Below are 12,994 nucleotides of genomic sequence, written 5' to 3' on the forward strand. Positions count from 1 at the left end.
CGGTATCACTTAATTCCCAGTTTGTAAACATTGTTTTTGTTGCCCTTTACACTTCAAGACCATTGCCCAACTCTTGAATGAAGCATCAAATTTCATCTAAGTTCACCTGGTTCCCCTGAATGAAGTTTCCTGTACTTCTCAATGCAAGCTTTATCCTCGGGTAATATAATCCTGACTTTGGCTGGGTACTGCCAGTAAGTAGTGAACACAATGTCAATAGAATCTGCCGGTCCTGTGTTATTCTCTTCTCCAAGTGTCGTCACTATACTTCCTGTAGCCATCAGCCTCTGGTATCCTCCATGATCTGGTGCGCCAACATGACGCTTAAATTGTGATTTTGCACTGGAGTTTTGACTGCTATCTTTCTTGTCCACTGATTCTCCTTCATGTTCAATGTCATAAAAGTCCTCTGAAACAAATGTTTGAACTGTCTAAATCCCTTTCATTGGTCACAGAATTTTACAAGATACATTACTGTGGAAGGCAAGAAGTCCAGATCTTAATGCTCTCACCTGAATAATAGATTTCCTGTCCAGGGAAGCCCAAGTTCTTGTTCATTGCACACAGCTTGCTGAAGCTCTTGGTGTTGTACCTGAGCCTACAAGTATCAGCACGACTCTGTTCATGGACATTTGTACCTTCAACAAAGTCAAATTTTCCGCCCTCTCCTTCATGGCCCATGCAGTCTGATACCCAGTATATGAACAAGTCATTTCCAAGTCCCTCCATGCTGACTGTTAAGGGTGATGTGTTAGCCATTGAAGACGACCTGAAAAAAGGCCTGACCAAAGGCTCTCCTGTTTTACCATCAAGGACTGTTACCTGCAATAAAAACCAATGTTTAACAAACCTTAATGAAAACTTAAGTGGAATGGCGTAAATGAGATACATCGAATAAAAGAAATGGATATATTTAAAACAAATCCTTTCGGGAATTGGTCAGATTTAATAATGTTTTTAGATACACCTGTACATGTACCATCCTTAGTGAAATACAGGTTACACTGTCTGCCGTGGATAATAATTATCCTATATTTGAGGATTTTTCAGGGATCATCTGGAGGCCTTTTTACCTTGGTGCTTAGTACCTCAACATACGCTCTTTCTTTTTACAATGCAAGTGAATAAGAATACACAAATGTCTTACATTTGCATAGAAATACACTGGAAATCCTCTTCCTGTGTTGTACCTGACAAGAAAGTCAGGAACATTGTCTTCATTAAAGAAGCCAGCAGCTGGTATTCTGTGAAAAATGTATGGAATTACAATAATCAAGTATGAGTTAGCACAGAATAGGAAGGAAGGGAACAAAATGGAACTGAAAAAAATAAAATAGAACAGAATGGAAATAGGTGGTACAAAGGATCTTGAGAAAAAATGGGAACATGAAATAAAATGGAATGGGTTAATGTGGAATAGCCAAGGATTTCATGAAATAAGATAGAACAGTACTTAGAGCGAGTTTCAATTGAGTGTCTTAAAACCAAAACCAAAGTAATTACTTTGGCCAATCAAAACGGACTGAGACAATCTGGCAAACCAATCAAAACTCGAAGTAATTACACGTAGCTGACACAAAGCGCGGGAAAATGTGCACGCGTGAGCCACGATTGGTTTTGGTTTCACTTCTGATTGGATGAAAAAATGGCGCGAGAATTTTGAACCAATCACTGAGTGAAGTAATCATAAACCAAAGTAATTATCTAATTACTTTCGACACTCAATTGAAAACCGCTCTAACAAGTACAAATAAATTTGCAAAAACAGCAATGAACAATAACTTACGAGTAAGATTCACTTTCTGGGAAGACAAAATCCCACTCTCTTTCATAAGTTTCACCATCAAAAGCAGCAACTGTGGTGTTAAACATTGCCATGACGATGTCGACAGTGCTGTCTCCATTTATATCTACAAGTATGGGAGGATTCATAACTCCTAAAACAAGAGTAAATAGTACAAGTCATGTAGATGGTTATTAACATTTAATTTATCAATGACAACACTACAGTGTACTACTGTAACAATAACTACTCCACTGCTGCAGCCTGCTCCTTCTTCTTCTTTCTCTAATAATAATAATAATAATAATAATAATAATAATAATAATAATAATAATAATAACATATTTATCCACTATTATAATAAATCAGTTTTTGAAAATCTGCTATCACTACAGGTCCTATTTAAAAATGTAAAGCACATCAAGCTACATGTAAAAATTATGGAAATTTTTCAGGGTACCCTCTTACTGGCTTTCGGACAGTAACACTCTGAAAGCTGGCAATTCCAGCAACACAGCCACAAGGTCCAATGCAAAGTCTTCAAAGCATCAGACACACTGCATTAGCAGAGGAAGAAAGAAGAGAGGCCCGGTGGAGGGGCAACCAAAAACCACTGCAACATAATGTCATGTTGATTTTCAGTTCACATGTACATAGAAAATAACAAAACTTCAGGCACAGCAGTTTTTTAAAACCGTGTTCATTCATTTAAAAAGGTTAAATAATATATGGTCTCTCAGACTACTGTATGTTACACTGTCTACCTTTCTTCCCACTCGCTAACAACATTAATATTTTATTTAATTTTCAAAACAGTTAAAGATAAAAACAGAGTAAGGCTTCAGCTGTGGTGTGTTTCACTAGGGTTGTGTAAAGGAAAGGAAACGAAAGGAAAGGAACTTTATTTAAATCTCTAGTCATCCTAGCGCTGGAGCACTAATTGGGAACACTGTAAACTGAAAATTAACACAAAGCAAGTCAAATTTTGGTTTTTGAGGAAAGGGGAAACCGGAGTACCCAGAGAAAACCTCTTGGTGCAGAGTAGAGAACCAACAAACTCAACCCACATATGACGCCAGATCTGGGAATCAAACCCGGGCCACATTGGTGGGAGGTGAGTGCTCTGACACCACTGCGCCATTCCTGCATTTTAAATACTTTAACACTTTAATTCATTATTTACTAACTTTATTTTGTACCTTTATAGTGATCCTTGTAAATAAGCTTAGAGTTTTCAATCAGACCATGAAACAGATCAAGCAATGGTACAACCCACAATGCTCCAGGATGTGTCTCCCCTCCAGTTCCATACAGTACAAGCTCAACACCATCCTTCTTGGTGTATATTACCGGTGAGAAGTAGGTTTCCCGTTCATCTGGAGTCTTTGCCCATCTTAGGACCTCACCAGTTTTCCCACAGAATATTAAAATACGCCCAATAAGACGCCGAGGGCTGTTAGGTTCACTGAAAATAACGAAATTTTTGATAAATACCCAAAAAAATTAGAACCAAAATGTGTCTATATCAAGCCATAGAGACACTAGTAAAGAGAGTACTGGGATTTACAAAGTCTTGCCTACAACTCACAGTGAGTCACTGATCAATATCACAACAGATCTCCTACTAATAGTGAATTTTACAGAATATGTATAATTTTGTCATACAGAGACCACTAATAGGAACAAAAATTCATGAAAGTTGAAGGTCATTTCACTTAAACAAGCGACAATTCAAGCAGTTTACAAACTCAAGGCAAAGCCAAGAGTTTTTAAATGTGATACAGATCTGACACGAATATTGTACATGACTTAAACATCAGCATTTACCGGTAAGTATTAAAGTACACTACTGTAGGTATTTTTGGTGATTCAAGACATTTTGAGAGGGAAAATCGACAGGAAGTGTTAAGTTAAACGTAAATGAAGAGAAAGCCATATCAGATAATTATACAGATCTATATTGATACATAAAATATACATTTTGTTTTTGATCATGAATTATTAATGAGTTTTATTAGTTAACTTACGCCAATGGATCACCACCATGTGTAACTAAAACTTCCATCACTCCATCGCTATTCAAGTCTCTAATAAACTGTGCTGTATACAAATTCATATTTGTATCTCTTGATTCTTGAGGTCCAAAATCCCAAATTTTGTTACCTGTCTTACCATTAATGGCTTGAAAAACGCCAGCTCTACCAGATATCAAACAATCCCGTACTCCATCTGTATCTAAATCACCATTGCAGTTCACTCCATATATTTCATGCATGGTATAATGTCGCCAAATCTCCTGACCAGTCTTGCCATCGAGGGCCAAAAGGCCACCGTAGCATGGATAAGTCCCATCAAAGTACAAATCACATGAGATTTTTGGTGCATTGTAGCCATCTACACCAGTCGAAAAACCAATCATAAGATCATCAACACCATCTTGGTTCACATCATTTAGTCTCACAGCAGTTTCTGTCATGAGCTTCGGAAATGCAGCATGCCAAACCTTATTAAAAGAAAGTTCATCACATGATGAAATCTCTCTTTCATCCCTAAAGGACTCTTTCTTACCAAGAAGAACTTTCTTAACAAAGTGAGATGACGAAGTGTCTGTTTTGGAATTCCCTGACTCAACAACATGTAAAATGAGAAGTACAAGGCCCGAGACACAAATACTAAAGAACGCAAGCCACACAAAAAATACAAAACAAGCTCGAGTGGTACACCAAGGCTTTGAGTGAACTCTTCTGATTTTGGTGACTCTGTTTGGAGGCATCAATGGCTTTTGAACTTTCCTTGCTGGGCTGTGAAGTCCTTTGGCATAGCTGTCATTTATTTCATCATCAAGTTCTTCAGAATCATCGTCATCATCACTTTGCAGATGTGAAAACTTGTTTGCCTCTGGCTTATAAATGTTACTCAATGCCATGATTTTAAAAATGATGTAGGTTTGAACCTAAGAAATAAGATATTAATATAAACACACGCACAGTAAACCTTCTTTGGTAAAGAGAGTTCAAAATCCTACAAAATTAATCATTTGTCAATACATGTATGTCATAAGCATGTAGAGAACTTGAAAACACTACACTGTATAATCGCCTCAAATCACATTTCCAATCATTCCAAATACATCATGTTGTTTTAGACCCTTTTGACTGAAATTTCACTTTTTTAGGGCCTTTGAAAGACGCAAAAAGTGGTCATACTTCGACCAATAACCAAGCAATGTAGGGGGATGAGTTCAATACCGGATTGACGTCACAAAGTAATTTCCATTGCTGTTTTCAAAGAACTTTTCAATGCAAAGCGGTTTGTCACTTCAACCCAGCATCAAACCCATTCCCCTTCATTGCTCGGTTATTGATCAAAGTAATTGACCACTTTGAGGTCCCATGTGTTATGAATCAATAAATCAATAAGTCAATGAGTCACAAGTCATGAGTCAATGAGACTCACAGTCAATGTAGCAATAATTTATTGATTAAGGCTAAGTCCTTGTTTCAGTGATTACGCCTAAGCACTCTCTGAAATTTTAGCTTTCATTTTATGGTTTGGTTAACTACACTAACTCATTGACTCATTGACTCATTGACTCATAAATAGTGTACACTCGACCACTTTCCCCATCTTTCAAAGCCAATAAAAAAAAGTGACATTTCATTCAAAAGGTTTTAAAAATTATCACACGATGTAATTGGGATGATTTCTGAGAGTAAATAAAGTGGAAAACTGTGTTGAAGTGATAGGCACTTTAAAGGGGGGTGCCATAAAGTACAGCACTTGCAAATTAAAAGGAACACATGTGATATTAACATAACTTCATACACTTTCAATCTGATAAATTGAACTATGCCAAAAGGAAATTCCATATATTTATGACATTTCTAATTCAATATCAGCAGTTATAGTTCAACAATTTAGTCTATCAAATCATTCAATCGTTATCTCAAAAATTTTATATAACTTAGCCTACTTTAGAGCGACTAAAGAACTTTCACATGACCTACTTCCGGGAAAACGTTTGCGATTTTTGTTGTTGGTTTTTTTTTTTTTTTGCACTGAGCGAAGAATGTGTAATTCGACTGTAATGAGTTTGAGCGGAAAACTTCAAATATAAGCTAATTTGATGAAGAAAAGACTATTTTTCCGAAAAGGTCCCTTGATTTTGATTGAAAACAATGATCATTTAGTCTATTAATTATTAACTGGACGGATTAAATTATTCCGAATAAATACCTGTTATTGATAGAATTCACGGTGAATAGTCCTGAAAGCTAATCATTGGAGACATCTATGGTGTTAAGAAGCGACGAAGCGAGAAACTTCGAAAGAACACGCAAGAGACGCAGCAGTGAAATGGTAGAGTACGTGAAGAGGTTACACAGCTGCTTAGATCTGTACTTACAGGAGACGGGTACTACGGTTGGTAATAGTGACACTTTGTGATTTGCTCCAAAGATATAGTTATCTTTCTGCACTATACACCTTAAAAATGCAATACTGTTACGCCTTCAACTTGAATTTCAGGTTTGGTTCTTAAGATAATAATTTGAAGGAGCAAAATATTTATGGAGATAAACTTTACGATATCCCGTCCCCTCCCCTGAGGTCTACTCATTCACATTCATGGGTCTAATACTGTCCGTGGCCACTAAAGATGGCGGAGAGTTGCAATTATTTACAATCTCTTCCTGTCGTTCCTTTGTCTAAAATCTTCTCCTTTTTAGGCAAAGAAGACGTTGCAAAGTGTAGTCAGGTTTGCTCTAGGTTTAGTCAGGTTGCCTCGAGTCTCCCTTCATGGAAAAAGTGGTGCGAAGATATTTGGCTGGTTGATGAATGTCCCCCAGGCACAACTTGGAAGCAGCTATTTTCACAGTGGCAAACGGAATGGGGTCGATACGAATCTTGCTACGCCTCCATAAAACGAGCTTGGGCTGTGATTGAAGAGTTTATTAGGCTTCACTGCCCTGCAATCCATGCTTCCTTGAACGAAGGGTTGACTGAGGAGGAACTGGCCGAGACAGAAGTCAACAAATTAAACGGTACGTTGGCAAGTTGTGAAGGTGAAGGGGACCAGTTCACCTTACAGCAAGATTGTAGCAAGAGGCTTATCCCTGGAGTACTGGCATGAAAGATTTAGCCTTATGGAAATGGAGGGTATTCAGCAGTTAAGCTAAAGTTTGCCATAGTCTCAAACACTACTGTTTTGTTGCGGCGGGTCTAATCTGCAGGTCGCAGGTCATAGGTCGCAGGTCGCAGGTCGCAGGTCATTGTTTCATCAATACAGAAAGTATCCTAAACATTCTTAACAGCTAACCTCTGGCCTAATTAGGCCTAAACAAAAGTTTTTAGGCCTAAGGTTAGCTTTTATGAATGTTTAGGATACTTTCTTTATTGGTGAAACAATGACCTGCGACCTGCGACCTGCAGATTAGACCCACCGGTTTTGCTGTTTGTGTAGGTTGTTAAAAAATTATATTTTATTTACGGGAGCCCTGAGTTTATGTTGCACCGAAAATGAGCCCAGTGACAACACTTGTTTGTTGCAAATTAGGCTAAATATAGCAAAGATGTCATTGACACCATCCATTTTCTGGTGGTGTGCACATTTGAATGACAAATGGTGGTAAACAGGCACACTGTAACTTGCCTATACTAATCTGCTGATAGACGAATAATGAAGACAAGAGCTCAAGCAATAATGCAATTCATATTATTAGAGCGCTTTGCAATTGAGTGTCGAAAGTAATTAGCGAATTGCTTTGGTTTTGCATTTACTTCACTCAGTGCTTGGTTCAAAGTTTTCGGGCCATTTTTTCACCCAATCAGAAGTGAAACCAAAACCAATTGTGGCTCGTGCGTGCACATTTTCCCACGCTTTGTGTCGGCTACGTGTAATTACTTCAAGTTTTGATTGGTTTACTGGATTGCCTCCGACCTTTTTGATTTGCCAAAGTAATTACTTTGGTTTTGGTTTTACGACAGTCAATTGAAACTCACTCTATTTGTTATTATTATTTAAGTCAAATAATGATCGTGAAACAAAAAGTTGTGGTGATTCAAGAGCTGACATCAGCAATACCATATCACTGCACAGCTCATTTGAATCCAAGGCCATCAAGGATAAATCAGGTCCATGCCCCTTGCAAATCAGACATACCCTGACCACTAGGCTTGTATAATTTATGCCATGACTGTGTAACTACAGATATCAAAATTTCATTGATAGCAAGTTTCTGTGTTTCACATTCCACTGATATGTAGCAATATAACTGCAGTAATCCATTTTATAAGGGTCGAACCGATTTAGCTGAGCATAATTAAATCAAATCACATGAAATGAAAGTGAACCTAGAATCCATGTGAGTTTTCAGTGAGAGAGGTTGAAGCCCACATTTGATGGTGAGCCAGATATCAAATCCAGGTCACATTCATTCTGTTTCGGAAGACACTCATTTTTTGTAATTTAATGCTACAGGTTTGCAGCTTCCAAATGATCTTAGATGTTCACTTCGTATCCGAAATGGGCAACGCCTTGTCAGCCCTGGCCTTATTGGTTCAATGGCAATTTCAAACCACTACCAAAGTGAATGCCTTCTGGAGCTCAGTGTGGCTTTGAGTGGACTACAGCGTCGAGATGGACTTCGCAATTGCATTCCAGTCTCTTTTTGCGTGCATACAGGAAATGGACAATTCATGGCTTTGACAAACGAAGAAGGCCACAATCGTGGGGAAATCTTTTGGCCAAGTCCAGATCGCAGCGTTGACAATTTTGAAGTATCGTCAATGAGAATGCATCACTTCCTGAGTGGGACAAATTTTGCAAGCTGGCTTTGTGCATTCGCTGAAAAGTTGTCGAATAACTGTTACCCTGTTATTGACAATGAAATTTACACATTTTCATTTTCAGACAAGGCTACAACCAATGGTATCACAATTGTCACAACCACTGCCTTTCTTCCAGAACTTAGCAGTGTAAAACCCCCCTTGTTCTTCTTCACTTATCGCATATCAATATCAATGGATCCAGAGGCATCAATGGTGAGTGCCACTACATAAGTAAAGAGGACTTCTTTGTTTCCCCTCATAATAGTAACATTATGATAGTATTTAGGTAAGTCTCAAGCTTCATTTAGACAAGCCCAATAGCTCAACTTGGTGGGGAGGATATAAAAAATCAAATCAAATCAAAATTAATAAAAGCAGGTGAAATCAAATGTCTGTTTTCTTGTTAGAGAGGAAAGCATTAGACAAGTATGAGTTCAGAGAAAAATTAATCTGATTAGAGTAGAAAAGAGATTAAAGCCACGCGATCATTAAGACAAGTCTGGAAATCAAACCCCAGGGTACATTGGAGGAAGCCAGTACTTTTTTTCTGACTCACCACTGTTCCTACCGACACCCTCCTTTCCAGACATGCTTCCTTGTATGAAGTGGAGCATGTTTAAATTTAAAGTACTTTAATTTCTGGTGTCAATCCTCAGGTACAGCGCTTACATTAAATCAATGAATTTAAAGTTGATTATTCTCCTTTCAGATGAACAAATGCCAGTTGACAACTCGACACTGGTACATAACTGATGCTAATGGAATCAAAGAGGAGGTCCACGGTGATGGTGTGGTTGGTGAATTTCCTACCATGTACCCAGGAGCTCTCCATCAGTATATCAGCTGTACAACATTCAGGACGCCCACAGGGCAAATGGAAGGCCATTACGTTTTCCGATATCTCAACAAGACTGGAACCTTTAATGTCAAGATTCCTTCCTTAAATTTCAATAGTCTTCCATTTGTGTTAGCAGAGAAAAGGCTCGAGAATGTGTGAGAGGGCAAGTATGAAGGAGATAGCACCAGTTCTGCTTCGGATGATAGGGAACGGGTCTCTCTCTCTAAACGGAGCCATCAGAAAAGTTCTTGACAGTAAACACAGATCTCATCAGACTATATTTGGTGTGTCAAATTTGTTATCACATCATTTTGTTAAAGAATGGTTGCTATTGACACAACAAAAACACTAACCTTACCAGCTTATAAGATTTATTCATTGTTATGTGTAATTCAGTCAATAAGTTCAAGTAGATGGTCAATTGATGGTCTCTTGATTTCCGAATTACTACTACTAGACAGCTTTAGCGATAGTGGGGGGGAGGGGGGGGGGGTTTGCAAAAAGAGCAAAACTAGCTTAACATGATCTGAAAAAGCATTTACATTTTTGTTGACTTCTTTGCCATTCTCTTTCCGACAACGTGAAACATTCAAGTTTGAGGTTATTTGTAGGACATGAGCACCCTACGATGAATTACCCAAGTTCTCTTTACAATGATCATATACTAAGTACAGCTGTACCTACAGTACTCAAGTTGCATCCTGAGCAACTTCCAAATCTGTACCTGCTCAAGTTGCAACCTGAGCAACTTCAAATAATTGCAAGAGTCATGATATTGTGAAGTTATACTTTCAGATGACATTCTTTTTGTCGTCATCAGTCTGCTTAAGCTCTCTACTTCACTAATTCACCTCTCACAAAAATACTGTAATATCAACAACTAGACTAAGCCTTGCATTCAATAGCTTTGGGAATTACTTACACTTAAGCATTTTCTGTGGTCAAAGCGGGCCATCATCGCGCCCAACAGTTTGATCGACAGTCATCACTACAAACGTCACAAAAAGATAAGAATGACAGAATTCCATTCACCCTCACTTTCCATCCTCATAATCACGCAGTCAAAAGCATCATTCTTAGTAATTTTAAATTACTCCAAAATGATCCCGAGACTGGTAGAATCTTTTCGCAACCTCCACTTATTTAATTCAAACGCGACAAAAACGTAGGCAACTTTTTAGTTAGAAGCGCGCTCAAAACTAACGAGCAACCCGGCACTTTCAAATGCGCCCGCTCACGATGCAAAACTTGTCTTTTCATTGTCAACACTAGCAAGATATCGGGACCTAAGCGATCTGTTAAGATCACCGATCGTTTCACATGTACCTCCGCAAATGTCATTTATTGCATAACCTGTACGTTATGCAATAAATTATACATCGGTGAGACAGGTAGACGACTAGGTGACCGATTCCGCGAACACCTTCGCGATGTTGAGAAGAATGACAGGGATGCATCTAAGCCAGTCGCTCGCCATTTTAATCTGCCTAACCACTCCAAAAACCACATGGCTATCTGCGGCCTTTCCCTACATCTAGGTACGACGGAAAGCCGCAAGAATCTGGAACAAAAATTCATCTTTCAAATCGGCACCCTTAATCCTCACGGTATTAACGAACGCTTTTCATTTAACTAATATATTCCTATTTTTCACGTTGCCATGTTACCACCAATAGCGTAGCTCCTACTCTACTATAAAAACTACACGTAACCCATAATCCCTCGATTCGCTCTGACGAAGGGCTAATGCTCGAAACGTCAGCTTTTAGAATCTCTGTACGGTGGCCAATTTACATTATCAACTCCGTTGATAAAACCAAATTTTTGTATAAAAGACAAATAGTCTGTGCATTAGCATGGTTCTGTTGATTTGCATGCATATGTCTGCTGAAGATGAATATTAACATGTCCTTACCATCTACCCATGCATTCCCATATGAAATACTTAACCAGAATCTCCAACGTTTTTTCAGTGTGGCATGCTGCTGTGATCATTACCATAGTCTCTTAAAAATTTAAATTTTTTTATAAATCAATTCAGATTTGGTTCCATGTCGGGTACAAAATGCTTCCTTTTGGGTGTATTTTTTGGAACTGCTCTTTTTATTCTTAACCCTTCCTGGGAGTGAGATTAACGGTTATAATTAACAATTATTCTATGAGCGCGCGTTGGATATGAGATGATAGATAGCCAACGAGGTGCGTAGCGCCGAGTTGGCTATAATCACCTCATATCCAACAAGCGCGAGTGGAATAATTGTTTTATTAAAAACGCCCCCAAAATATAGAAAACTAGACTACAATAAAAATAAAAAGGCCCAAAAAATCACGCATATGCTTGCCGTGTTTGTAGATCATGGTATAATGGCTTATAACCCATGATGGCTTAGCCAATCAAAACTCTCGAATTGCATTATCCAATGATCCAGTTTTTAATAATTCCGTGTACAAAATACAATACTCAACGTCACCAACACTATACATCAACACCAGATAAGTTTATATAGTACATGATTAATCGTAGCTTAACGTTACTTCCAATCACTAGGTGTTATCCAACGTTGTTAGACATTACTGTACGTGGATCTACGTTACTCCACATCGCAACCCGTTATTACACGTTACTAGCAGTCACTACTCGTCACTAGACGTTACTCCACATCACTACCCGTTAATGCACGTTACTAACAGTCACTAGACGTTACTACACATCACCAGCCCTTAATACACGTTACTAGCAGTCACTGCTGGTCACTAGATGTTACTGCCATGGTCACTAGCCGTTATTACACGTTACTAGCAGTCACTACTCGTCACTAGACGTTACTACACATCACTACCCGTTATTACACGTTACTAGCAGTCACTACTCGTCACTAGACGTTACTACACATCACCAGCCGTTACTACACGTTACTCAATAGCAGTCACTACTCGTCACTAGGGGAGGCGCGGTGGCCTCATGGTTAGTCCTCGACTCAGGATCGAGTGGTCCGGGTTCGGGGCCTGGCCGGGGACATTGTGTTGCGTTCTTGGGCAAGAGACTTTACTCCCACGGTGCCTCTCTCCACCCAGGTGTATAAATGGGTACCAGCGAATTTTATATTGGTGGGGGTAACCCTGCGATGGACTGGCATCCCATCCAGGGGGGAATAGAAATACTCCTAGTCGCTTCATGCTACAGAAACCGGAGATAAGCGCGGGCCTTCTAGGCTCGTAAGCAGACTTTACCTTTACCTTACTCGTCACTAGACGTTACCGCACATCACAACCCGTTATTACACGTTACTAACAGTCACTACTCGTCACCAGACGTTACTACACATCACCAGCCCTTACTACACGTCACTAGCAGTCACTGCTGGTCACTAGACGTTACTGTACATCACAACCCGTTATTACACGTTACTAGCAGTCACTACTCGTCACTAGACGTTACTACACATCACCAGCCCTTACTACACGTTACTAGCAGTCACTACTCGTCACTAGACGTTACTCTACATCACAACCCGTTATTACACGTTACTAGCAGTCACTACTCG

At 39.0% G+C, this 12,994-nt stretch overlaps 2 protein-coding genes across 2 annotated transcripts in view; one reads left to right on the forward strand and one right to left on the reverse strand.

Annotated features, from left to right (window-relative positions):
- LOC138030258 (uncharacterized) overlaps positions 1-6,212 on the reverse strand; it is a 9,107-nt gene extending 2,895 nt beyond the window's left edge. Inside the window, exons 1-7 of the mRNA XM_068878159.1 lie at positions 6,020-6,212; positions 3,811-4,736; positions 2,983-3,248; positions 1,787-1,937; positions 1,148-1,244; positions 513-822; positions 107-409 (exon numbers count right to left, since the gene is read on the reverse strand). Of these exons, the coding sequence (XP_068734260.1) occupies positions 107-409; positions 513-822; positions 1,148-1,244; positions 1,787-1,937; positions 2,983-3,248; positions 3,811-4,709 (2,026 nt within the window). The 5' untranslated portion in view covers positions 4,710-4,736; positions 6,020-6,212. The remainder of the gene's footprint in view (positions 1-106; positions 410-512; positions 823-1,147; positions 1,245-1,786; positions 1,938-2,982; positions 3,249-3,810; positions 4,737-6,019) is intronic.
- A 190-nt stretch (positions 6,213-6,402) lies between these two features.
- On the forward strand, positions 6,403-9,870 carry LOC138030259 (F-box only protein 3-like). Its single transcript, XM_068878160.1, has 3 exons — positions 6,403-6,825; positions 8,262-8,824; positions 9,321-9,870. The coding sequence occupies exons 1-3, from the start codon at positions 6,441-6,443 to the stop codon at positions 9,606-9,608; spliced, it is 1,236 nt and encodes a 411-aa protein (XP_068734261.1). The 5' UTR covers positions 6,403-6,440; the 3' UTR covers positions 9,609-9,870.
- The last annotated feature ends 3,124 nt before the right edge of the window (positions 9,871-12,994 follow it).

Source organism: Montipora capricornis, chromosome 13 (genome assembly GCF_036669925.1).
Source record: "Montipora capricornis isolate CH-2021 chromosome 13, ASM3666992v2, whole genome shotgun sequence".
Lineage (NCBI taxonomy): Eukaryota > Metazoa > Cnidaria > Anthozoa > Scleractinia > Acroporidae > Montipora > Montipora capricornis.

Bases quoted from the DNA above. Each gene is read 5' to 3' on its own strand.
- LOC138030259 (XM_068878160.1), top strand. From the start codon at position 6,441: ATGGCGGAGAGTTGCAATTATTTACAATCTCTTCCTGTCGTTCCTTTG. The intron at 6,826-8,261 runs GTACGTTGGCAA...TTAATGCTACAG, and splicing joins AGAAGTCAACAAATTAAACG to GTTTGCAGCTTCCAAATGAT. The intron at 8,825-9,320 runs GTGAGTGCCACT...TTCTCCTTTCAG, and splicing joins TGGATCCAGAGGCATCAATG to ATGAACAAATGCCAGTTGAC.